Genomic DNA, 27,748 nt, shown 5'->3' with positions numbered 1-27,748 from the left:
ATTTAAAACATTATAAATTTACTTTATTGGAAACCACTTGTACTTAGGATACCTAGAATCCTTACGTAAGTATTATAAATTGCTTTTTTAGATTGTATAATAATCGCTCGTTCTTAGCTACAGTGGAAAAATAATATTAAATGCTTGCTATGTTCTAATGGATGGAATTTGTTTTCTTAATACATTCATTTGTTTGAACGAAAATCATCACTAAGTGGCAGCCCAATAGGTATTATTAGTTGAAAATTATGCGCACTTATTTTGAGCACATTACTTGTTTGTATTCCTGCGCGCATCAATGAATCAAACGATGGTGGTCTCTTTCTCTCCCTATCTCTTTAAATTATGTGTTCAACCATATGTTAGAAAGGGACATTCTACCAATCAAAATCTGTTGATTTATATTTTAGTCCATAAGAGATTCCGTTCTTACCGCCGACAAAGGCTGATATTAACTAATTTGTATTCCAAGTTAAATCCTAAAAATGGTGATTTTCTTCTCTCACACCTTTATAGTACACATCAGATCTTATCGTATTAGATTTATGTTTCTGTTTTGCAGCATAGCTGCTCTCATCTGCTTCAAAAAACGGTCGAAATTTTTGGAATGTTAAACAAACGCTGCAACCGTCACCTAGCGAATTGCGTGTGTAGAATTGGCTTGTACAATAATATGTTGCACGGGCACAAAAAAACAAAATTATTCAAAGTTATCGCTCGAGCGAGTAACCCACAATCTAACAATGCCACTCGACACCGAAGAATGTTCCTGATGAAAAAAATTGTAACCACCAATCTAAATCGACAACCCCATGTTCATTTTCTTCGGAAACATATTCCCCTAAAGCATCAATTAAAAGGATTTTGAATCTACATTTTACGTTTGTTCGAAAATACAAATTTTCTTAGACCAGGGGCCTCATTGGGGAAGTTGAAACGAAGCGTTTTTCGTATGAACGCTTGTATGAAAAAGTCGTTTCGTCTTGGTTCGTCGCCCCAGAATTTAATTACAAAAAATCTGGATTTGAAAAGTAAAAAAAAAAATCAAGACATTGAATTGTTTTCACGCTTGGGTTATAGAAACGCAGTTTATGAATAAATAGTAAGCTGCATTTAGGCATAGGGCATATTTAACAAATATTTTCGTAAAAATGTTCGTTGCGTGGAACATCAAATCCAATTTACCAAGACCGGAATCTTAGAAAAGATAACCCGGCTATCTACTAAGAATTGTGCTGCGTTTTCAATTATTCTGATTAAGTAAGAGTTGTACGACTCTTCGAAACTAGAGTTATGTTTGTGGAAATAAATGCACTGAAATTGTAAAATATTTCTACAAAGCTAGTTATTAATGTTCGACCTTAAATGAAAATACTACCTACTACAGAACGAAATTTGTGTTTTGTAAATACCTACATGGACATCTTATTTATCGTCTTTGTTTTGATTTGATTTGTGATTGAATTAATCAATAGTAGCAATTAAAAACTTTGTACATGACAAAGGCTACTGCCAATTTCCCCAACGTTCCGGCTTTTATCATCTTTGCATCATTGTATGGAGTTTGAGTTATACCTGAAAGTCACAAAAGTAAAGATCACTCATTAATACACCTAAATCCAAAGCTTCGTGAGCTCACAAACGCCGAAAACTGATATTGTGGCGTATCGGATGCAATCTTGAATTTCAGAATACATATTCCAAGTATCAAGTACACGCACATTCTACATACCCATCTGAAATTTGATAGGTGGGCTTGACATTCTTCCATCTCCTCCATTACTGAATGCTAGAACTCGAAGGTTGTACGATTTTCCTAAAAGTTTTAGAAATAACATTGATTGGACAATAGCTTATAAAAAAGATCACATTTTGTTCAATATTCCGGATGAATCCCTTAGGTAGTTTTGCATTTTAAACCTACCTGGTGTTAAATTGTCGATGATTTTTTCGAGTTTATTGCCTATCGCAACCACAGTGTCGTCTGCAGTGGCCATATCCTGATCAGTTTCCCAGATTCTTATCTTGTAACCTTGAACCGGTTCTTCATCCTGGGAAGGAGCAATGTATCGCCAAACGACGCGAATGGTGGAAGGATTGATACCGAATATGTTTACCGATGACGGTGGTTTTTGCGGAGCATTTCGGTACGTTCTTTCGAGATATCGTTCGCTTTCTGGTCCTTCTCCGGCAGCGTTGTAGGCCATTACTTTCACGAAGTAATACGTGTCCGGTTCAAGACCCACAACCAAAGCCCATGGTCGAGTAGTTCGGGACAAGAAGTACACAGCGTCCTCCTCTTTGTGTTCCTTTTTCCAGTATTTCAGCTGAAAGAAATGCATTTTGACATATTCATGAATTTAACATATCCGAATTGACGGTAAATTTCAGCGGACTGTATGAAAACTTATTAGTTTCAGTAGAAAAGCAAAACGCGTCTTGGTCTTTTTAGCGTTGCCACAAAATATGTCATATTTACAGGGTTGTTACGAGAAACTAAAAATAAAATCCAAAAACACGTCAAATCCAAACGAGTGATTCAGAATTTTTTGAACTTCCACAAAGTACTACTTGAAATTCTTTATATTTGTATGAGGTTTTGTTTTATGTTGTTTTTTCTTCTGAGGATCCTCAAATTTTGTTTAGGTTCTCTAAACATCTCTGCAGTACCCTGATCTGTTATCGACTTTTTCTGAGGTTCCCTAATCTTAATAAACGTTTCGAAAGCATTATGATCATGATTTTTATCAAAAATCAAAAATTTTATATTTTTAAAATGTTTATACAGTGCTGTTCGATATAAGCAGCGCATGCCGATTTTCATAAAAAATGGTCAACTTTGACATGGTTTAACTATATTGTCTTATATTGAGCTGATATCTTAGTCATAGAACTACAAATATATTAAATTTTACGGTACGTTTGTTTGTAATCATACGATTACAAAATACCAAATTTTTTAAGCACCTGTCGGAGTGTGAGATACTATGTAAAATTGTTCGAAATAATAGCAGTTTTAATAATTTGCATTTCAGCTCAATTTTGATATTTTAAATTTTACATTTCTCAATATTCAAACAATCCCCACTCAATTAACAAATAATGTACATAATAGTTAAACATGTTTAAAATATATGCAGTACATAAATTTTCAAATCAAAAACTGCTATTAATTTTTTTGTGGTGATCACAGTTCCAATTACGAACTCACGTTTCCACTATGTCGCACCACAAAAATACATATGGCTATGTCACAATAGAAGCACAAATCAAAATGAAGCACATATAAGATTAGTTACAATACCATGTACAAAAATGGTGTTTAACATTGTTCCAAGCTTGTCACGCAAATAGAAGGAGCACTGTTGGGCACTTTCTGAAATATTTCAATGGTATAATTCCCTTGCAAACCCAAATAAATCTATCTGCGTAAAAATAAATAAAATAAGAGTGATTTGCGGCAAAACCCGGCAGTATCACACCCAACGTCAGTGCCAGGAGTAACAAGTGTGATACTATCACTGCTAGACTAGATCTTTGGATTTCTCATGCAGTGGTTTATCAGAGAGGGGAAGCTTAGTAATCCCCATTGCCTGCCCATGACGCCATTCTATCGCGGCATGAGCCAGCAACGCCGGACATAAACCTACCGTCTCCAACATTCCACTATAAAGCATGAAATTAAGCCCACCCACCAACAGCAAGGTGCAAAAACTAGCCAAGGGGAGGGAAATCAAAAACTGCTATTAATTTCGAACAATTTTACCTAGTATCTCACTTTCCGGGAGGTGCTTCCAAAAATTTGGTATTTTGTAATCGTATGATTGAACATATTTGTAGTTCTGTAGCGAACGCTTCAGCTCAATTGATCTTAAGAGAACAAATATACAACATGTCAAATTTGTCAATTTTGTACGAAAATCTGTATGCGCTGCTATTATATCGAACAGCACTGAACATAAGGATGGGCCTCAGATAACCTAGTTAATAAATGCATTGTATTACCCGGCCTAAGTTGACGGGTTCGTTTCCTGGTCCGGTCTAGAGATTTTTTTCGGGTGCAACAACAAAAAATGCATGCATTGGTTGGCATAGAAAACTCTCAATTAATAAATGTGGAAAGACCTGAGTGTATCTTATAGAATAAATCATAAATCAGTTCTTACCCTGTGGCCAATGAGTTTTCCTCGAATGGAATCCCTTGTTTGTGAAATTGGGACCCAAGAGACATTGAGCGCTGTAGAATTGTAACTCTTGGCAATAGTCTGCTGTGGAGCTACTTGCGGCATATCTTCGGCTGAATATATGGTGGCAATTTCACTAATAGGTCCCTCTCCTAGATCGTTGATGGCTTGCACCTTCACTTCATATTTGGTGTAGTATTTGTCGAATGGAATGTGTACTACTGCTCGTCCGATATTACCTTGCCGTTTCAGGACTTCCGAGGCCCACTCCAGTTGACCAGGTAGACGGAAAAAGACCTTATAGTGAATATCGATGCTGTTTTGTTCTTCTGGGAGCAACGGATCCCAAGTAATGGTAAGGTCACCTATCTTGCCACCTCCTCCTCCGACGTTTCGTGGAACAATGTATGGTTTATCTTTCTGTGTATTATAAAGGGGAGATGGCAAGCTTGGAATACCAATGCCCAAATCGTTCACTGCCACAACGCTAAACTCGTATCCACATCCCGGCGTTAGGTTGGTTACGGCTGCACGACGTCTTCCGTTGTAGCGATCGATTTCTTGGGCAAAAACGTTTTCCGAAACATTCGCCCATGTTTTGTTCCAAGTTGTGCGTCCCAGGATGTTGTAGAATAGAATCGGTCTACCATTGTCGCTTCCATCGATCCATTCTAATGCTGCATCGGTTTTCTTAATGTCAATTACTTTTACCGCTCCAGGAGCTCCCGGAGGACCCTGTATGAAGACCATAGTTTTTGATACTATCCTATTGACTGCGGACTTGGCAATACATTCATATTCCCCTGCATCCAACAGAGTTAGATTATGCACTTCCAAGCTATTGTAATTCGCTGTAAATCTAGTATTGTATGACGGCATATTGTCGTAGCTGTTTATGATGCGACCATTGTGGGCCCAGAGGAATGCAACATCCAGTACTTCATCGTAAGTAACTTCGCATCGTAGGTACAATAGTTCATCAATTTGCTTAATAATTTTTGGAGGTAGTTGTTCAACGAATCGTAGCTCCTGGAGAACAATCAGACGTGCTTTCGATTCAGCAACACCCTGAGAATTACTGGCAACACAAGTGTAAACTCCTTCATCGTCTCGCGACGTCGGTGAAATAAATAAGGTTCCAGTAGGTAGCATTCTACGATGCCCTCCCGTACCTATGACGTTGCCGTCTTTTTTCCATACGATTTTTGGTCGAGGAGCTGCTTCCGGTTCGCACTCGATTGTAGTGTTTCCATTGTAAATTGAATAGATTTCGGACTCCAGCGGTTTCTTTTTAAAGGATGGCTTCATGGACAACACACGTAATTGTGCCGATGAATACACGCCCTTGAGCTGATTTGTTGACTTGCATTGGTACATTCCATTATCCTCATCCGGGTCGAGGAAGTTTATCTTAAGGACATTGTCCTGTATCACAAATTTGTCTTTATTAAACTTGCTATTTTCGGGGTCCATTAATTCTGCATTTTTGTACCATGTGTAGTTGACATCTGGAATGGCGGAAGCCTCGCACAGGAATATCACTGAGCTCTGAAAATCCTTAATTTTATCCTTCAACGGGATTGTGAAGTTTGGTTGCATTTGAACACTGACCATAACACTCTTCGCTATAGATTTTCGATCGTTTTTAATCGTACATATATATTCGCCGTTGTCGTTGGCAGTAGAATTCTTGATCACCAACACTCTGTTATAGTTTTCGAGGTAGGAGAATCGAGGTAGATTTCCGTTTCTGCGTGTCCAATTATACGAAGGCACCGGGTAACCAAAGGCCATACATTCTAATCTCAAATCCTTCCCTGCCACTGGAGCTTCTGGGAACTTCTTTGGGAAATTATTGGCAAAAATCAAATCCTGATAATGCGGATGCGAAACTACTTGCAAATTGAAAAATGGTCCATTCCTTCCCGTATCGCTCACAGTGCTCTGCACATTGCAGGAATAATTCGCGCGGTCTTTGATTTCCAATGATGAGAAATATAACGAGCCATCATGGCTTACAAAAACTCGCTGATCCTCTTCAACAAAGTTTGGGAAAAAATCCCGGGACCAGTAGTACCGCACATCCGGATAATGCTGAGGAGGATCACAGTAGAGTGATTTGCCCCAGTTCATTTCTCCAGTTTCGGACGATCGTTGCAAATTGAACTCAAGGATGTAGCCAAAGTTTAGTTCCACGCTTTCCGATATGATCCGTCCGAATGGATTGTTAGCGACGCAATGGTAGGTGCCTGTAATAAAAGAAAACAAGCAAAATAAATAATGGGTCGTATATAATACAATGTAATACACGCAGCCATTGTTGACTCAGATCTTACCAGACCATTACCTAAAATCCATTGACGATTTTTAAAAGTTGTTGATTTTCCTACTTATATTAGGGGTATTCACAAAGCGCAACGTAAACGCGTAAACACCCTCGTAAATGCGTAAACTTCCATTAAACTCCAATGGACCCTGGTATTGTTAGGATAGTGTATGTTTACGATGCGCACAGTGAATACTGTTATAAAGGGTGATACGGTCAAAATTTGGTCAATATCAACTTGACGTATTTCTTTCAATTTTGCATTTAAAAAACCTGAACACCCCTCATTTTGAAGGTGTGTGTGTGTAGAATGTTGCTCCTATTTTGATTTTGGAATTCACTCTTCAGTTGTCAAAATGCCGTCCAAGCAAGAAGAGCAGCGTATCAAAATTTTGCTCGCGCATCGCGAAAATCCGAGCTACTCGCACGCAAAGTTGGCAAAATCGCTAAAAGTTGCCAAATCAACCGTTACAAATGTAATTAAAGTGTTTGGGGAACGTTTGTCGACAGCCAGGAAGTCTGGATCGGGGGGAAATCGAAAACCGGAAGCCGCTGAGACGACAAAGAGAGTTGCCGGTAGTTTCAAGCGAAACCCTAACCTCTCTCTCCGAGATGCCGCAAATAAGCTGGGTGTATCGTCTACAACCGTGCATCGAGCCAAAAAACGAGCCGGACTATCGACTTACAAGAAGGTAGTGACTCCAAATCGCGATGATAAACAAAATACGACGGCCAAAGCGCGATCCCGGAGGCTGTACACGACGATGCTGACGAAGTTTGACTGCGTGGTAATGGACGACGAAACCTACGTCAAAGCCGACTACAAGCAGCTTCCGGGACAGGAGTTTTATACGGCAAAAGGAAGGGGAAAGGTAGCAGATGTTTTCAAGCACATGAAACTGTCAAAGTTCGCAAAGAAATATCTGGTTTGGCAAGCCATCTGTACCTGTGGCTTGAAAAGCAGCATTTTCATAGCTTCCGGGACTGTCAACCAAGACATTTACGTGAAAGAGTGTTTGAATAAACGTCTGCTGCCTTTCCTGAAGAAACACGGTTGTTCCGTACTGTTTTGGCCGGATTTGGCATCTTGCCATTACGGTAAAAAGGCCATGGAGTGGTACGCCGCCAACAACGTGCAGGTGGTTCCCAAGGACAAGAACCCTCCCAACACGCCAGAGCTCCGCCCAATTGAGAAATACTGGGCTATTGTCAAGCGGAACCTAAAGAAGACCAAAAAAACTGCTAAGGGCGAGCAGCAGTTCAAGGCAAACTGGCTTTCTGCGGCGAAGAAGGTGGACAAGGTGGCTGTACAAAATCTGATGGCAGGGGTCAAGCGTAAGGCCCGGCAATTCGGATTTGGAAAAGCGGAAGCCTAACTGAATATTTTTCCTGAATTTTATACTAATTGAACTTGAAAAAGAAATTTAATTTGATTTTTTAAATAAACGATTTCACCGATTTACACGCGTTTTCCCTTGACCAAATTTTGACCGTATCACCCTTTATATATTCAGCTATTTAGTATTCCCATCTTAATTAAATATTCGAAGATGAAATATTTCCTTCTTTTTTTTAAATTTACGAAGATTAATCTCTATTAAATGTTTTAAGAAGCGAATATTCAATTTTTTTTAATTAGTTTATTTGTTAGGCTCGAATGTCCAAAAGGACTCCACGGAGCCGAGAACCATTGAATTATTTTATAATTACAATAAGATATTAATGAGGGACACTGTTTATGAGTTCTTCTTACTCTTCCTTGGAGGCGACTTGAGTTTAGCTTCCGCTTTCATGTGTGTCCTCAACACCTTTGCCTTTTCAATTGTTTTTCCTTTAGCAGTACCTGCCGCTTGGCCTCGTCTTCGTCCTTTATTCGCTCCTTCTCACTCCACTATCCCGAATTTGTAGTAGTAATACGCATCATTTTTTCACTTGCAAACAGGCGGCTACGATTTCACAAATTTCGCAATTTCTTCCATTAGTAGTGTGGGAAGGTGAATCTGATCGTCTGCTTTATTTCCTTTATTAATATCGTATTTTTGTCTCCACTAGTTATTTGCTTCTAACGGGGTAACAGCAAAAACGAACCAACTTCAAACAATGAGCAAGCATCGCAACAATGAGTTGCTATTGAGAAACAGACTATAGCGAGACTAGTACCGAAAAAAAAACACAGCTGCTTGTGTCGACAGCTTAGATCGAACTGGAATATTCCCTTCTTTATTAATATTGGAAGAAAGGATTATTTCCTTCTTTATTATATATAAAGGTGATACGATGCAGCGCAATCGCACGCAATAAACTTTAACTACGACGCAGGCAACTGCTGTAATAAAATTACATCTATGAATTTAATTTGCTTTAATTACAATAATTAAACAGTCGAAATTTCGTAATTAAAATACATTAATTACATTTTCAATACCTGTTATAGGTATACTTTGAATCAGTGTTGGGAAAATATCAAAACATCAAATCTCAGCAAAGAACAAGATCACGTTTGATTTTCGTAGACAAAAATCAACATATCGCAGCTCGGAATATCAAGCTAACAAAACTAACTGGCTGCAAATCTCACCAAAATGCAGTGCGATTGAGTTTCACGATTTTTACTTTGCAACCAAATGCAACAACCATAATGGCTGGCACTAGTTGCTTCTATAGTCGCTATATTCATGGTCTGGCGGATAGAATCTCGGGAACCAATTGAGCTATCAAATAGCGGAACCAATCGAGCAAATCACGACCAACAACAGAAAAGAGTACATCAGCTATTGCGAACAAAACTTCGGAAACACTTTTCTCGTGACCCAAGACTCGCCTACGCAAACTAACACCATCTTTGGGTTGGGGAAAGTTGTCCATATCCGTTGGTGCTGGTAATTGGCGAGGAAAGAATAATCAACGTTTTGTTTATAAAAGTTGATAGTACCTTTTCAATTGTTGGTCTACAATATATTGAATTGGTTCCGCTTTTTGATTGATCGAAATTCTATCCGCCAGACTATTAATATAGCGACTATAGTTGCTTCGTGTCTGCCATCAGTGAAGAGAAAAAAGAGATAGCATTATTATACCTAAACGAGGTGCAACCAACAATCAATACGAAACTAACGATTTTAAATTGGCTCACCACTTTAGTAGCCTATTGGTCCCAAGCAAACGATTAACGTACCCTATTCTAGTTGAAATTCTATTACTACACTATGTTTGTTTTGATTCGCTATGAAAGTTTGACAGATAACATCAGGGGTGTGTGGATTCATGCAGAACATGCAGGGGTGAGTGAAATAGCTTGGGACTGCTTGGGACCGTTGTTCTGGTACTGAGTGAGCCAAAAATAACAATGATTTTCTTCGGGACCCAGTGGTCTTAGAGTTACCTCTATGGTGCAACGGAATCACTTTTGTGTCGATTCAACTCTCAGCTTAAATTTCACACGTCGTGAATATCCTCGAAATATAGAGTTCTCTACCACCGTTAGTATTAGTGAGAAGTTTCACTAATACATGCATTTTACTGGTTGAAAATAAAAAAACAAACCGCTGTCAAGTCGAACACTTTGACAGCTGATTTTGTGGTTGAAAATAATAAACAAATCGATTTTACACGACTAAGCTCACTAGGTTGTATTAGTGAGATCTTACGTCGAGAAGTCAATTAAAGGAGCTTGTACAATCAATATCATGCGTGATATTGAGAGTTTTATTTTCCTCTGTTCGGGACATCAATCCACTGCGACTAGCATACGGCGAAAAAAAAAGATCATGAAGAAACCTTCAGTACCTACTATCTTTATATTTGTCGAACTTCTTAACGGAATCCCTTTATGAAGAGCTGAGTGTGTTGGTTTATTTCCTTTTAATTCCGTTATAATTACTTTGGACAGATACGCGTATTTTGTCTACTACTTGCAGACTTCATCAGTATCGTACTCACAGAAAAATCCATCTTTTATCTACGATTCATGCCGGCGCCGGTGGTGTCTTGGTAAGCGTCACTGCTTTCTCATCCCAATGAGTCTGGGTTCAATCCCAGCCGAGGTCGGTGGGATTTTTCTGAGGCATACAAAATCTCTGGTCACGTCTTCGGAAGGGAAGTAAAGCCGTTGGTCCCGGCCCATGTGTGTTTGAATGGGTGCGATATTCCTACGCAGGTGTGGAAGCTGCCTTCCTGCACATTCGATTACCGTCAATGGATGGCAATCGATGACCGTCGGTGATTAGTACTAGATTGCGGAACAGAGACCAATGTTAAATAAAGGAAATAAGAAGAAGAAGAAGAAGAATCTACAATTTATATACACTTAAAAAATAAATCACATTTCCGATGGAAAATATCCATTAGAATTTCACATAACTTTCATGTGATATCATAATTGGGAATCGCACCACGTAAACACATGAACCTTATGTGTCCAATGAAGTTTATGTGATTTATCACATAGAATTCATGTGATCATGTGAATGTTATGTGAATTTCAGTTAAAAATCATTAAATTTGTTATTGGACAAATATCATGTGGTTAGCGGCGCCGGTGGTGTAGTGGTAAGCGCGATTACTTCTCACTCCAGCAGGCCTGGGTTCAATCCCATTCGGCGCCGCCGGGATGTTCTGAGGCATAACATCTCTGATCTCATGCCTTCCTTCGGAAGGGAAGTAAAGTCGTTGGTCCCCGGTTCATGAGTTGATGGGTCGATATGTAGGGTCCAAGTGTGGGAGCTCCTGGCGTCGGTAGCATTGGTGCTCAGCACGGAAAACAAGATCGACGGAAAAAAAAATCAGCAAGTCTCCACTGCCATGTCCATTTACCTAACCAGTGTTATGTTCAGTAGAATCGTCCAAACCCCTCGAACATGCATGACAGATGGACGATAATCGAGAAAACGATATAAAATGTAATTGTAGGCTGAAGTGGAATTAAAGCTATTGATCGGTCGGTCTCTTTGACTTTTGACTGTACTCCGAGTAAGACGTGTTTTTTTTATAATTCTGGAGAAAGAATCTTTACGACTAGTATTAAATATATGATATTGTGTGAATTCAAAAGTGGCGACGACGGATGTGTGCTGGTGGAAAAGTTTACCGAATAGCAGCCATTACAGTTGGTGAGCATTGTGAGATCAAGCGAGAGTGTGCGTGTGGAAATTTAGTGAGCACCGGAAAGGGCCGACTCGTTCGGTGAGTGTCAGTTGCAGAGAGAGAGAGCGACTACAGCTGTGAGACCCCGTTGGCGAGTGCAAATATTGCGCTCGCTAATTGCTATTGCGGTGAGCAGAAGGAGATCACCGAAGACGAGAGTTTCGAGCAGTTTGAATAGCTGGCACAGTAACGCCGGATTGGCAGCGTAACGCTGGTGGTGAGCGGTACTGCCAAATCGCTGCAGCATCAACGTACAGTAAGATCCATAAGAAGTCACGTAAACCATTCACGCATTTATCTCAATCATTTTTTTTAGGGCGATTTTGTCAGCAGATACATTAATTGTGTTGAGATGTCGTCCTTGATCGGTAGTGTAGATCACTTCGTGCATGGTTCCAGTTTTTCTAAATACATGGAACGCATGGATATCTTGTTTGCTTTGAATAATATTGCGGAAGGCACCAAGAAAAATTTATCGATCACGTTGAGCGGACCTGTCGTTTTCGACGAAATTAAACTGATTTATCCTGAAACTGGGGAAATTGATTATAAACAAATGATAGATACACTAGGGGCCTCATAGTCTAGTCAGTAAAGGCACGGTATTACCAAGCCGGAGGCGGCGGGTTCGATACCCAGTCCGGTCGAGGGAATCTTTCGGGTTGGAAATTTTCTCGACTTCCCTGGGCATAGAGTATCATTGTGCTTGCCACACAATACACAAATTCATGCATTGGTATTGGCATCGAAAGCTCTCAATTAATAACTGTGGAAGTGCATTTAGATTGAACACTAAGTTGAGAGCACGCAATAAGCTAATATGCGCTAAGCAATAAGCTTGAAATGCAAACAAGAAGAAGAAGATAGGCAGAAAGTAATTACACCTATTCAGGTTAGTGAATGGGCGTCTCCAGTTGTTATAATTCCGGACACATACCCTCTACCATTAACCCAGGACATATTTGCCTCATCGTCAGGGTGTAAATGGTTTTGTTGTCTTGACTTGGCGGGGGCGTACACACAACTCCAACTTTCCAAAAGATCCAGGAAATTTGTTGTCATCAACACTATTAAAGGATTGTATACATACAGTCGTTTACCCCAGGGAGCTACATTCAGTGCTACAAATTTTCCAGAAGATAATGGATCAAATTTTGATTGGAACCATGTGTTGCAATTCATGCACTTATTCCAGTTTTCACCGTTATCCGATAGCTTGAAGCGTCCACATCGATCACAAAGGGTGTCCTGTGGAGAGTTAATTATGGAACTTTTTTCCCTCGCGCTCGACGTCGTCGTTTAGTTGGTACATCGGATGTTGTAGCAGACCTTCGTTTCTCTTTTTTCATATTTTGAATATCTCTCATGGCCTGGGCATCTTTAAGGGCTTTATGGTAAGTTGTTGTTGTTAGTTCTGCTGTTTGCTCACGCTACCTTCCTCTTTTAGTTTTTCTTGCAGACTGTTTCGGGAATGGCCGAATTTCAGTTGGACTGACTGCGAATGGACTGCTTAGAAACACCAGGCACTGACAAGGTCGTTGTATTGCATTCTAAGGGTGTTCTAGCAAATTGAGGGTTCATGATCTCCATTTCGTTGAAACCGAGAAAAGGCTTATAGTCGTCATCCGGTTTTCGATGATCCACTTCGACCAACAGAACGTCGGTCACAAATGATGGAGCGAAATTCTCTTCCGTAAAGCCATTTCGATTCAGTGGGACGATTCCGGTTTTCCTAAATCCATTTATGGCAACCGCTGGGGTTGCTGCTCGAATGTAGGCCTTACCAAACAAAGCACTTACAGCATTTAGCGAGACAACCTTCCCAGGGTTGCTTCTCAGGAATAGTTCTTGAGCCTTCGACAAGTAAGTCTTTAGAGGTCCCATAAAACTTACATTCAATGGTTGAAGCTGATGAGAGCAGTGAGGAGGAAAAGAAATGACTGTCACATTGTTGTTTCTCACTTTTTCCACAAAGGCCAAATTTTTCGTGTGGGTGCTGTTACCATCTAGCAGAAGCAGGACAGGACTCGAAGCAGTTGGCCTTGTATGACCAAGAAAATGGTCAAACCACATGATGAATTCGTCCGTCGTCATCCAGCCACTTCCATTACACCTAAATAAAGTTTCAGCGGGTGCGTCTTGTTTCAGCTGTTCCGTTAATCTGCTTCGTGGAAAGAAGAGCAAGGGTGGTATAAAATGACCAGTTGCTGACATGCAAATGCATGCGGTCGTTAGCACCCCTCTTTCGGCTGAGGCAGCCTACCTGGCGACGCCCTTTCAAAGCCAACACTTTTAATTTTTTGGTTTGAACCTGAAACGTGAAATTCCATTAGACAAAACGTAAACTGAATATAAAAATATAACTTACGGTTAAAATGGAAGTCTCATCGACGTTGTAGATGCAACTTGCGTTGAAGTTTTTGGTGACATTCGCTTCCTCCAGGATGTCAAAGTACTTTCCTACGGCTACTTTATTGAAGTCTTGCGCTCGTGCTGCTGATGTAGCTTCCGGTGCCCGTAGAATCAGTTCCTTGTGACGATTTCGGAAACTGCACAGTCAATCTACTCCTGCCATCTTGGTCGCTTGATTGAAAGGATGATTCAAATTGTGTTTTTCGGCCAATTCATAAGCTTACTTCGAATATCATGTGTTGAGAGCCCGAAGATTTTTTTTTATTGTAGTCACTTTAACAAGCTCTTCCTCCTGCTTTGCTGAAAACACTGTATCGAACCTCCTCATTCTCGGTTGCATTTCGAACTCTTCAATCGCCTGCGACAGGTATTTGGCAAGAGTTCTACGTGGAACTCGATATTCTAAAGCAGCTCGCCTCACCAACAATCCTTGAATGAGCACGGCTTCCACTGCGGAAATCATACTAGTGGATTGCCACCGATTCCGTGAAGAAATCCGCTTATATCTTCGAACCATATCTGGAACCGCACTTCACTCTTTACATTTTTGACTGATGATAGTTTGAGGTTAGGTTGACAATTGCAGTGGCAGTTTTACCCCAGAAAAAATGGATTATTTTGCCCCGTTGGTGTGATCGGTAAATAATATGTATTTTTCATGTTATTTTTTTGAATTTTTATGTAAAAAGTGTAGTTGTAGTATCAACAGTACATCAAAGATTTTCATTTCTTCTTGTGTGTTATTTAAATGAAGCAAAACAACTATAAATCAGTTATTTTAAGAGACCGCTTTCTTATAACAATTTTCGCAGAATAAGCAACGTTCTGTCTTTTTATTTTTTCGATCATTATATATCACAAAACAAGCCAGTAATAATATAATTACACGATTCTTGTGTTTTGAATAACATTTTGCCAATCTAGATCGAAAAAATACTTTATAGCTGTCACAACCCTGCAGGATGTGCACGCTAAGATAAGATTACCTAAAATTAGGTTTAATTTTTACCTTAAATTAGGTATTGATGCTAAAACCCATAATATAGGGTTAACTACCCCATTTTCGGCCTATTAAGCACAACCCGCACTTAGTCTTTCTTAATCTAGCGTAGTTTAGCACCAAACGGAATGTTAATATTACTGATGGCTTCCAAATTTATTTACCTTTCCGTATGTACCCTTAGATTTGAAAAAGAAAAACCAATCGTTGCGATATTGTCAAAAGTCTAACACTGCTTCTTGACGTCAAATTCGGCCTACGGATTCTAAACTCGGCCTAACGCATTGAAACGCCAATGAATTCACTTCGGCTTATCGGAAGAAGATAAAAATTGATTCGGTCGGAGCGCTTCTTTTGTTTTTGGGAATAAAGGGTGAAACCTTCATATCACGTGTTCTCATTGACTTCGTTCCGTAGCTTACTAACTAAAGTATCGTACCAAACGCATAATTGACTTGTTAACTCTGAAATCATGGATTTATTTGAAGTTTTCTGCTCGATAGGCCCAAAATGGGCGATTAGGCCGAAGTAGTTCTCTACCCTAGTTAAAATTTACCGATAAATAACGTTACTTTTTACTAATATTATGAGTACAGTGCGTTTTCAAATATTTACTTTATTTTTTACGTAAAATTGGGTGAAAATTTTGTCACTGTGCAACGAGCAGCAACGCTGACGACAAGTGTGTGTGCGCATTTAAGTGAAAGTTACTAAAATTATTTGAAGAATGTTTGAATACAACCAAAATTTAATTAATTGAATTAAATTTCAACGACGACTTATACGAAGTGTGAGTATAATTACAATAATTACCTATTAATAATCTTAAACAAATAAATATAAAAATAGGTTGGTGATGCAAGCAAAAACTAACTTCACTTATCTGTTCGTACGCAAACCCGTCAAATCATGATCAAATACTGATGTTTTGCTAATATTGTCTAATTCTAGCTATCAGTAGCCATCACCTCAACATCCTGCAGACATCCATCCCGTCTTCTTGCTGGCATCTCAACTGCTTGTTTCTGCTCCTGCTGCAGCTGCTGTAAGCCTTCCGGAAAGGAACTCGAGCACTCGACGGCTTATGGAAACCAGATTATAAAAGCAGAGTGGTCCTCGGAGTGACATTCATGACCAAACGACAGTCAATCAGTAGGGTGAGTAAAATGAATTGACGATTACAGATTGAAAAGACCTCACCAGCTTTTGTAAACAAAATAAACAAAAATTGCAATTAAACGGTATTCTGCAACGATTTTGAATATGCTTGCGTGTTTCATTAATTGTGCGTGGTACAGAATGTACCATCAAATCCGAAAAAAAATCTTTAAATAGGATCTGCAGCGCTCGCAAAAAACTATAAAACAGAAAAAAAAACCTAATTTTCGGTAAAAAGTAACGTTTAAATATAGGTAATTATTAAAGTTTATGATTCTCAACCACCAATACCTAATTTTAGGTAATCGATGTTTACCGATAATTTAGGTATGTGCACTTTTGTTCGATTATCGTTATTTTTTACCGATTTTGAGGTATTCCTGTCTTAGCGTGAGGCGCACCTCTCGAACTTCATCAACCTTGACTTCGAACAACGCCCAGCTTCGACTAAGGCTCTCGAACTGTCAACCGCTGCGACGGTGACGTGGCATTGTCGTCGTAAGTAAATAAGACTTGTGATCTTAAAGTGAACGTGGATAGTTGAGTTCGAAAAGCCATGTTCTTTTAAATTAGAGCAGTAATTAATTGCTAATTAACTTACATATAGCTTAATATTATTGTGGTCAGTGCCCAGTTTAACTATTATACCGATTAGCCTACAAAACATACACAAAGTACAGGTAAACACGAATGTTAAAACATGCACAACTTAACCTAATTCTAAAACAGTTCCCCACAGTAATTACACGTATTACATGAATAGTACGGATGATTTGCGCAAGTACGGTCAAATTCGTTGCAAGCAAAGACTAAACGTAAGTACACACATACATTTTGAAAGCAAAACAGATTCGTATAAAATCTTAAGCGCTAAAGTAGTAAACGTCGTTCAAATCATTATTTCCTCCTATATATACTACACATTATGCTAAGAATTGAACGTAACCTAATTCGAATATGTATTTATTCTGTCAAAGGAATTTTATAACATCCTGCGAAATAAACGGTGTTACAGAATCGGAAATTTGCCTGTTTGTCTGGTAAATTGCGCAACAATTTATAAAATTCGTTTACGCGATCGGGAGGCAAAGTCGGTAGTCGGTTGGTGAGTCGGTTGGTATGTCGAAAAAGGGTGACGGTCAGAAACGGGGAACGTCTCCTGCAAATAATCCACCCGCCGATGTCAGCTGTGAAATCTGCAAGAAGCCGGATGATGGTAGCGTGTGATGTGTGCGGAAAGTGGTATCACTTCGCGTGTGTGAAAGTTGATGATGGTGTCCAGGACCGTGATAGGAGCTGCGATAATTGCACCGAAGCCGGAGCAGCAGTTCATGTCCCAGCCGGAAGTTCAACGTCATCCACCACCGGAGCTACAGCAAAGGCAACAAAAACGAAGCTACACGAGCTTGGTCCGGACGACGGTCTTCAACGCCAGCTAGCGGCGATGCAGAAGAAGTTGAATAACCAGCTGAAGGAGTTCGAACGGGTCATGAAGGAGAAAGACGAGCAACGTTACAGGGCCCTCAGAGAGCAACGGGAAAAATACGAACAGGAAATGGAGGATATCGAGCGACGTGTACGGGGACGGATGGAGGCTCGTCAGCGAATAGTGGACGCATTCGGAGAAGATCCAACAGCGAGCTCAACGGGCAATCCGGTTCCGCAAGTTCATGTGAACGGTACCAACCAAGCGGGAGATGTTCTGGCACAGGAGCTGCAGTTGCTTGAGGAGAAGCAAGCGTTAGAAAGGAGACATTTGGAGGAGAAAAGTCAGCTTCTTCAAAGGTTTGGACGGTTCGACGGAGATGCTCAAGGTGCTTCCGGACTCAACCCTCAGGCGAACGCGTTTCAACCGACAAATCGGAGCAATCTGTTTGATGTCTCTACACTCAACCAAAGCCAGGTTTCAGCGCGCCAAGCTGTTAGTAAGGAACTTCCGAGCTTCACAGGAAATCCTGAAGAGTGGCCCCTATTTTTCGCAAGCTACGAGAACTCTACTCGAATCTGTGGATACAGCGACGAAGAAAATCTTCTACGGCTTCAACGATGCCTTAAAGGACGAGCATTGGAAGCGGTGCGTTGTCGACTGCTGCATCCTTCAAACTTGCCAGGTGTTATCGCTACACTGAGGACGCTGTTTGGAAGGCCCGAGATCATCGTGCATTCGGTGGTTAGCAAGATTCGGGAGATGCCACCACCGAAAGCAGAAAAGCTGAACACATTTGTTACCGTTGGTAAAAACGAGCACCCGGTTGCGAAAGGGTTGCGGTCGGTGAAAGTGAACACCCAGTTGCGAATGGGCGAATACCGTGAACGCACCCGTCCACTGACAGTTCTCGACGGCTGATGAAGATGACCAAAATGAATGGCACACATACATGCGCATGCAGCTGATCGCGCAGTGGGATCAGCCATCGCAATTTGTTATTGTTGACACTGAAGATCGAAACGAGATGGTGAAATTCTCATCTTGTAATTTAGTGAAGTGAATTTGTCTGTCCACTTGTAATTAAATAGCAAAATAAGTGTGAAGTCAATTTTGTATGTGCAATAGTTTATTGTAAATATTGTGAAAGTTATATTTGGTGTTTTTGTAGATTTCGTCAGCTGATTGTTGGTCGATATTGGGTTTGCTCGTTGTTCTGCGCTCATGATATTTTGTGCTACTTACCGTGAGTTTGTTTGTATTTCGATAGTCAGTAAATGTAATAAATTCATGTTTTCAACATAGGTCCTCAAAACCGAGTATAGGAGTGTTGGCAGTGAGACTGGTAGTATTTGTATTGAGGAAAACTTAATGTAAGTTGTTTGTTATTAATGATAAGTGCATCTGTGATTAATGTTTGTTGTATTAAAATTTTAGTTTGAGTATCGCCGAGAGCATACTTTGTAAAATAGTTTTATGCTCGATCCGAAGGACTGCGAACAACAACATTGATCGATTTCGGAGTTGCTGTTCAAAACGTCTGTGCCACCATCAAGGCATCGGGTCTCGACGAGTATCTCTGCAACGTAGCTTTACTGCAAGAGTTGACGGAAAGATTGCCACCTGCTGTAAGGCTCAACTGGGCGTACCACCGGCAGACGCTGGATAGAGTCACCTTGTCAGACTTTGGAGATTGGCTGGGAAAGTTGGTGGAAGCAACCAGCGTAGTCACGATTCCGTCCATCGGTGTCACGAAATTGGAGAGACGCGGTCGAAAGGAGGATAACTACCTCAACGTACACTCGGATAGCAACCCCACCGAAGAATTCGCCACGAAGACTCGATCGGTACCAGTTCCGAAAGGTTGCGCTGTATGTCTGGAGGAATGCAGCGGTCCAGAGACGTGTGGTAAATTCCTCAACATGACAATCGGAGCCCGTTGGACAGTTGTAAAGGAGCGGAAGTTGTGTCGGAAGTGTCTGCGGAAGCATTTCGGTGCCTGTCACGTTAAAACACCATGCGGAAAGAACGGTTGTTTGTTCATGCCTAGCAAATTATTGCATGACGACAAACGGTACAACAAGCCTGCAGTTTCGGAACCGACGGCGTCTACGAGCGGAAATTCATCATCGCAGAGCTGTAACACTCATTCGAATACGGCTGGGAAGGTTCTGTTTCGATATGTGCCTATGATCATCTACGGAAAAAGGAAGTCTGTGAAAACCTTCGCCTTTCTTGACGATGGGTCGTCGGCTACATTTATGGAGCACAGTCTGGCGAAGGAATTGGATCTTGAAGGAACATCGCATCCATTGTGCCTCAACTGGACGGGAGGTCAACAAAGGGAGGAAAAGGAATCGGTGAAGCTAACACTGAAGGTTTCCGGAAAACACGACGCCAGCAAGGTCTACGAACTCCCGAAGGTACACACGGTACGGAACCTTTCTCTGCCAAAGCAGTCGGTGTCAGTACAAAAATTGGCAGCCAAATACAACTACCTGAAGAGATTGCCAGTCGAATCCTACGAAAGCGTGTCTCCAAGAATCCTGATTGGGATGGACAATTGCCGCTTCGGTCACGCGTTGAGAAGCACCGAAGGAAACGAGAACGGACCGGTCGCAACGAAGACCCGTCTCGGTTGGCTCGTGTGCGGACCGTGTTCGATGATATCTGGAGCACCAAATACAGGTTACAGCGGCTACCATAGTTTTCACATTTACCCGTGTAGTACGGAAATGGATAAGGACCTGAACGGCGCTTTGAAGGAGTATTTCTTGATTGAGTCGCTGGGAATCTCTGGATCGTCCAAACCACTAGTTTCGAAGGACGAAGAACGAGCGCTGAAGATTCTATCCACCGAAACACACCTGAAAGGGAACCGCTATGAGACTGGCCTGTTGTGGCGGTACGATAAGGTGCAATAACCCGACAACCGAGCAATGGCGTTGAAGCGTCTAACATGCTTGGAGAAGAGGATGAGACGGGCAATACGAGCAGCAATACGTGCTAAGATGTCAGAGTACGAAGAAAGGGGTACATTCGAAAGCTTTCAGCGGCTGAGAAGGCGGAAAAGCATCCGAACGATTGGTATCTGCCGATCTTCCCGGTCACCAACCCGAACAAACCTGGGAAGATACGGATCGTTTTCGACGCAGCTGCAAAGGTGAACGGCGTGTCCCTCAACTCGTTACTTCTTACGGGACCGGATCAACTGGTAGCACTGCTTACAGTTTTGTTCAAATTCCGTGAGTTCCGTATAGCCGTAGTTGGGGATATCCGCAAAATGTTTTTCCAAGTGCTGATGAGGCTGCAAGACCAGCGAAGTCAAATGATCCTGTGGAGCAGCGGAAAACCCAATGAAGACCCGGACGTGTACGTAGTGAATGTTATGACGTTCGGCGCAGCGTGTTCTCCAAGTTCCGTGCACTATGTGAAGAACCTGAACGCAGATAGTTTCATGGAGCAGTTCCCTCGAGCGGTTGAGAGCATCAAGTACGAACATTATGTCGACGACATGCTATCCAGTGTGGAGACCGAGGAGGAAACCGTGCAGCTAGCCAATGAAGTGCGTTTCGTGCATTCTCAAGGAGGCTTCGAGATTCGTAACTGGTTATCGAATTCAAGCAAAGTCACGACGTACTTGAAGGAGGGCACCACCACGGAGAAAAACATGAGCCTATGTACGGAGATGGCAACGGAGTAGGTGCTTGGAATGTGGTGGGACACCGCCACCGACACGTTCACGTTCAGGATATCACCAAAACATGATGCGGAGCTGTTGTCCGGAGTCAGAATGCCCTCGAAGCGGGAAGTGTTACGGACGCTGATGGCGATATATGATCCGATGGGACTTATCGCCAATTTCCTGATGTATTTGAAAATTCTCCTACAGGAAATTTGTCGCTCTGGGTGTGCTTGGGACGATGAAATCACTGGAAAACTGGCTGAGAAGTGGATAATTTGGATCGCGGTGTTGCCTGACGTACGTAAGGTGAGCGTTCCTCGGTGTTACCGATACATCACGACTGCTGAAGCCACAAACGTTGTCCAACTGCACGTCTTCTGCGATGCAAGCGAAACTGGAATCGCTGCCGTTGCTTACTTTAGATTCGAAGAAGCTGGAGTCATAGAATGCGCCATGGTCGGATCAAGAACACGGGTAGCACCGTTGAAATTCCTCTCGATTCCAAGTCTAGAACTACAAGCTGCTGTAGTCGGAGCGCGTTTGGCAGACAGCATTGCAGGCTCACACCGGATGAAGATTTCACGCCGAATATTCTGGACGGATTCACGCGATGTGGTATGCTGGATACGATCCGATCACCGACGCTATAGCCAATTCGTAGCGATCAGGATCAGTGAGCTGCTGGAAAGCACTGGAGGGGATGAGTGGAGATGGGTGTCTACGAGATCGAATGTGGCTGATGACGAACAGAAGTGGCGTCGAGCTAGGACCGCTTACGCAAGAGGAGCTGAATAGTGCCGAACAAACCATCTACCGTCAAGTGCAACGGCAAGCCTATCCGGACAAGGTTCAAATGCTAAGCCACGTGGGTCGGGACAAACAGCCCTGGGAACGCATCATCCCGAAGACCAGCCTGTTATACAAGCTTAGCCCGACCATCGACGCACACGGTGTACTACGGATGCGCGGACGGATCGAAGCTTGTGAGTGGGTAGATGAAACCGTCAAGAATCCGATCCTGCTTCTGAAGCGTCATTACGTAACCGATTTGGTGACCGCCGATTATCACAACAAGTACCGTCACCAAAACCATCAAACGGTGATGAACGAAGTAAGGCTGAAATACTTCATTCCCCGGCTTCGATCAGAGTACAACCGTGTCCGCAAAAATTGCCAACATTGCTAGGTACGTCGAGTAAATCCGCAGCCCCCTGCCATGAGAAACCTTCCTCCCGCACGCCTAGCGGCGTTTCAGCGACCGTTCTCGTACACCGGAATAGACTATTTCGGCCCGATGTTGGTAGTAGTCGGAAGACGAGTTGAGAAACGGTGGGGTGTTCTGCTGACCTGCTTGACGACAAGGGGCGTTAACATCGAGCTCGCACACTCTCTCACGACGGATTCCTGCATTCTTGCTCTACGAAACTTTATCGCGAGAAGAGATCATTAGCGACCGAGGCACAAATTTCGTTGGAGCTTCGCGGGAGCTACGTGAAGCTTCGAAGAATGCCGACGAGGAGAAACTAATGACCACCTTCGTCGGGCCGAAAACCAAGTGGACGTTTAATACACCGGCTGCTCCGCATTTCGGAGGCTGTTGGGAGCGATTAGTGCAGGCAGTCAAGAAGATCCTGTATGAGTTCAACCCTCCGCGGCTACCGACCGACGAGATCCTCCGATCAATGCTCATGGAGATCGAGATGATTATAAACTCAAGACCGCTCACTGACATACCGCTAGACAAAGACACTGAGCCTTCCTTAAATCCTAACCATTTCTTGTTAGGGTGTTCGAATGGAAGTAAGCCCCCGATCGCCTTCGACGACCGACCAGCTACCCTGAAGCAGTCGTGGAAGATGTCTCAAATGTACGCTGACGAGTTCTGGAAGAAGTGGGTGAATGAGTATCTGCCGACCCTTACTCGCAAGACGAAGTGGTTTCAACCCGTGAAACCTATCCAGGAAGGCGATCTAGCCTTGATCGTAGACAATACCCTTCCGAGGAACTGTTGGCCACGAGGACGTGTCGTGAAGGTAGTCCAAGCCAATGACGGACAGGTACGACGGGTAACCGTACAAACGGCGCACGGATTGCTGTCTTAGACATCGGTGCCAACGATGGTAAGCCACTCCAACAACAGTGGCGTACCGGGGGGAGTGTCACAACCCTGGAGGATGTGGCGCACCTCTCGAACTTCATCAACCTTGACTTCGAACAACGGCCAGCTCCGACCCTGGCTCTCGAACTGTCAACCGGTGCGACGGTGACGTGGCATTGTCGTCGTAAGTAAGACTTGTGATCTTAAAGTGAACGTGGATAGGTGAGTTAGAAAAGACATGTTCTTTTAAATTAGAGCAGTAATTAGTTGCTAATTAACTTAAATATAGCTTAATATTATTGTGGTCAGTGCCCAGTTTAACTATTATACCGATTAGCCTACAAAACATACACAAAGTACAGGTAAACACGAATGTTAAAACATGCACAACTTAACCTAATTCTAAAACAGTTCCCCACAGTAATTACACGTATTACACGAATAGTACGGATGATTTGCGCAAGTACGGACAAATTCGTTGCAAGCAAAGACTAAACGTAAGTACACACATACATTTTGAAAGCAACACAGATTCGTATAAAATCTTAAGCGCTAAAATAGTAAACGTCGTTCAAATCATTATTTCCTCCTATATATACAACGATTCTGTGACACTACCCCGAATGTCACTACCCCGAACGCCGTTACCCCGAAAGCTACTACCCCGAATGTCCTACTACCCCGAATGGCCATTACCCCGAATACCCTACTACCCCGAATGACCATAACCCCGAAATTAAGACAAACGGAAGAACAGCATGCGATTAAAAGGATAAGGATTGTGCTACATTTCCCCGAATGCCATATCCACGAAAAAAAAAGTTAGGAATTTTTCAACCTTGGCAATTTTCTTAATATATATTGAGCATAGTGAGCAGATTGCAACCCACCTTAAATTTCAAACCATGCAAATGGAAGATTTAATATAAGATTAACCCAACTACCAATTAATTTGCTTCGAGTAGCTAGAAACCCATTCCCAAAGCACAGGATGCTCACTATGCCCCTCTTTTCCCTATATTAATGTATTGAGCCGTTTAAAGCATTTTCATTTTTATATATAAAATAATAATCCAAAACCAGTATGCTTGTTTTCAGTTCATTTATTATTCATCATTATTTGATTTGTTTCTTGGAACACCGTTGAGAAATTCTTCCTTTTTTTAGACATGAGCAGTTCTTTGGAGTTTTGAGGTTTTCATACTTTTAAACACTGGAATGTAATTGTAGAAGGAGAAAAAGTAATTTAATAAACAGTAATTGGAATTTTTTCCTTCTTTTGATCATGAGCTATTCTTTCAAACTTAATTGGACCAGAACATGATTAAAAATAATAATAAGTAATTTTAGAAAATAAATGGATATTTTTTCTTCTTTTCATGAACTATGGTTCAATTTAATACGAAAGAACAGCTCATGAAGAAATTAAGGGAAAAGAAATCTTTATTGGATATTTCTCCTTCTTTTGAATATGAGCAGTTCTTTCAGAAGGAAAATGGGAATATTCTCATCTTAGAATATTCGATTATGAAGGAATATTATTATATTTTCAATCCATTTGTTGAAGTGTCACTAAAGAGGGAAACTTCAATGCAGAACATGTGAATCTCATACACCCAGATCGCTACGTGAAGGATTATAATGCCTCTGGAAAAAAATCTGCTTGTTTTTACTGCTAATAATACCAGTTACACCGATTCTATAACATTCCCCAGAAAACCATTCCCCAGAATATACCATTCCCCAGAAAAGATGATGAAATTAGTAATTTATCACTTTTTTTTGTCATTTTATATTGTTATATATTCAAAGAAGGGAATATTTCCTTCTTTATCGTATATCCAAAGAATTAATTATTTCCTTTTGTTATATTTTCAAAGAAGGGAATATTCCCTTCTTTATCGTATATTTAACGAATTAATGATGTTCTCTTTTATTTATCTTTTATTTTTTTTTAATATGCAAAGAAGGAAATATTCCCTTCTTTATCGTATATCCAAAGAATTAATCATTTCCTTTTCTTATATTTTCAAACAAGGGAAAACCCTTTGATCCATTAAGGTCTCCTAAAACCCCTTGACCCATTAAGAAGTTTTTCTCTTCTTTTTATATATGCGAAGGAAGATTCCAGGAGTGACTATAATAAACAAAAATACAGCTTACAGCTTTTGGAAATGGATTCGGGGTAATGGGCATTCGGGGTTGTGTACTATTCGGGGTAACGGCGTTCGGGGTAGTGTACCGTTCGGGGTAGTGTCACAGAACCATATACAACACATTATGCTAAGAATTGAACGTAACCTAATTCGAATATGTATTTATTCTGTCCAAGGAATTTTATAACATCCTGCGAAATAAACGGTGTTACAGAATCGGAAATTTGCCTGTTTGTCTGGTTGCTTGCGCAACAATAGCGGTGGGCACTCTTGCCCCTTGCTCCCCTAGATACAGTAATTTCCAAAACCACCATAATTTTCATTGATTTTTTTAAGCAATTACGTTAAATATGGTTGCAATTTGAGATCACGCGATCACGCCGTTACACGGATAACCGTCTCATGTTCTATGCAATCCTTATGGACCGTGGGACACTTATGAGTATAACGGAAACCAACGGTTATTAACACTGACAAAACCTCAAGGGTGCAAAGTGCATGGCGATGCTGACACAGCACGTCAGTCCCGATGCCGAGAAGCGTGCTTGTTTATAGCATCGCCACGCCCATTGCAATTGTGGGGTTCTGTCTGTTAACCAAGTTTAAACTCTTACCTTGATCTTGTATCTGCTGGGGATCGTGTATGATAAGGTTACCGCCGCTAGTGGTATACCGGGAATTTTTCAATGGATTCAGTTTGACCACAGTAATGTTATCGTTAGTATAAATTTCCTTAAACCAGGAATAAGTTGGCGTTGGATAACCGCCGGCTAGGCAACTGAGCATCACATCCTTAGTAATCTTCGCTTTGCCGGTGTCGTAGGTCGTTTCGCGTGGTTGCTTGATAAAATATGGTCCCCTGGGAATTTTGTTTATGTCGATTATGTCAACACCATAATCGTATCGACGTTGATCATCTGCCAATAAGTTGATATTATCCGCACTGTACAGCTGCTGGGATTCACATATGAAGAGATTCAAATCTTCCAGGCTAACCGGAAGGAATTGCCACTTTTCGCTGGCACCGTTGAACGAGTATACCAGGTTGTTACGGTTATCGTTGTAACCGCTGATAAAGTTTCGACGAGAATCGTACTTTTCCAATGGTTTTTTGTTGAAAATAGCTTCATAGCTGTCCTCATCCGCGGCATTAAAAATGAATGCATCTTCCAAAGGTACCAGTTGGGTTTTATCTGCGTTGATCCAATTGTTGGGCGAAGCTTGTCTGGTGGATATGTAGTACCGATTGTTCCTGTTGCTATCGATGTCCAGTAATTTTAGAACGAACGAATGCTTTTCGATGTTATCAATACTTATAAGATCACCCTGATAAGCTTGGCAGATTTTTTGTGCATGAAGATAGTCTTTTCTCGGAGAATTGTAAATGCGAATACAGGAACTTCTATAGACGGACCAATGCTCTGGACAATAGCTGTCTTCCGGAATCTGGATGGATCCGAACTTTTCAATTTGTTTATAACGACTGACGCTGCCATAGAATGAGTCATCGCTGCTTCCACCGTACGGTTGATACTGTTGAAGTGGTTGATTTTGACCGAAATTCTGGCCGGTGTTTGGATTGTATTTCACATTTTGGCAGACAATGATTCCAAAAAATGAGATGATTAATAATAAAAAGTGAACAGGTAGCATCATCCGTTGAACTGCAAACAGAATATTGATAAAACCGTAATGAGAAATTAATAGCGTTCATGTTCATGTCTTGTGTGGAAAGGGTGTGGCAGGTGTTAATGCAGGTTGTATTAGTTCCAATATTTACGTTTAATTAATTCTTAGTGAAAAAAGTCGTGATTCAATTTCTACATATGTAAATGGCAACCTAACTTAACGGAGTTTGATCAATTATTTACAATATTTTTGTTTAGAAACAACAAGTGGATGAATAAAGACTGCACTAGACGGTGACTCAAAGCACTACATGGTGGACAACATGAAACTTACCATCCATTAGATGTTCTCAACAGAACATAACTCAAAAATAGGAAATGAACTTTTTTTTCAACACTGTTTTACATGGGAATTACAATAACTAAACCGATTAATATTCTGCTTTAACGATTCAAACAATAATTAGAATAAAGAACGGCACCAAACTTTTCCATCCCCGAACATGCAAACTTTCTCGACGGTTACTGAACAC

The 27,748-nt window shown here is 41.3% G+C and overlaps 1 protein-coding gene across 2 annotated transcripts; it reads right to left on the bottom strand.

Annotated features, from left to right (window-relative positions):
* Cont (Contactin) lies at positions 1–27,748 on the bottom strand. Of its 2 annotated transcripts, none has more exons than XM_065232263.1 (6): positions 27,550–27,748; positions 26,202–27,251; positions 4,167–6,433; positions 1,925–2,327; positions 1,733–1,816; positions 1–1,575 (listed from the first exon to the last, which is right to left on the bottom strand). In XM_065232263.1, the coding sequence occupies exons 1-6, from the start codon at positions 27,554–27,556 to the stop codon at positions 1,469–1,471; spliced, it is 3,918 nt and encodes a 1,305-aa protein (XP_065088335.1). In that variant the 5' UTR covers positions 27,557–27,748; the 3' UTR covers positions 1–1,468. The 2 variants fall into 2 exon arrangements, with proteins under 2 accessions (XP_065088335.1, XP_065088336.1); XM_065232264.1 differs by having other exon boundaries at positions 1,471–1,575; positions 1,722–1,816.

This window comes from Ochlerotatus camptorhynchus, unplaced genomic scaffold, assembly GCF_037179485.1.
Source record: "Ochlerotatus camptorhynchus isolate MF236.1 unplaced genomic scaffold, CSIRO-AGI_Acam_v1.1 ptg000366l, whole genome shotgun sequence".
In the NCBI taxonomy this organism is placed as follows: domain Eukaryota; kingdom Metazoa; phylum Arthropoda; class Insecta; order Diptera; family Culicidae; genus Ochlerotatus; species Ochlerotatus camptorhynchus.
Note: the sequence above shows the minus strand (reverse complement) of the source record. Positions and strands in the feature narration are given on the sequence as shown.

What these genes read in the sequence shown, in the direction of transcription:
- Cont (XM_065232263.1), bottom strand. An exon ending in CCAGCAGATACAAGATCAAG is followed by an intron (nt 6,434 to 26,201) that starts GTAAGAGTTTAA and finishes CTTTTATTACAG; the next exon opens with GCACCTACCATTGCGTCGCT. An exon ending in ACCTATCAAATTTCAGATGG is followed by an intron (nt 1,576 to 1,732) that starts GTATGTAGAATG and finishes TGTGACTTTCAG; the next exon opens with GTATAACTCAAACTCCATAC.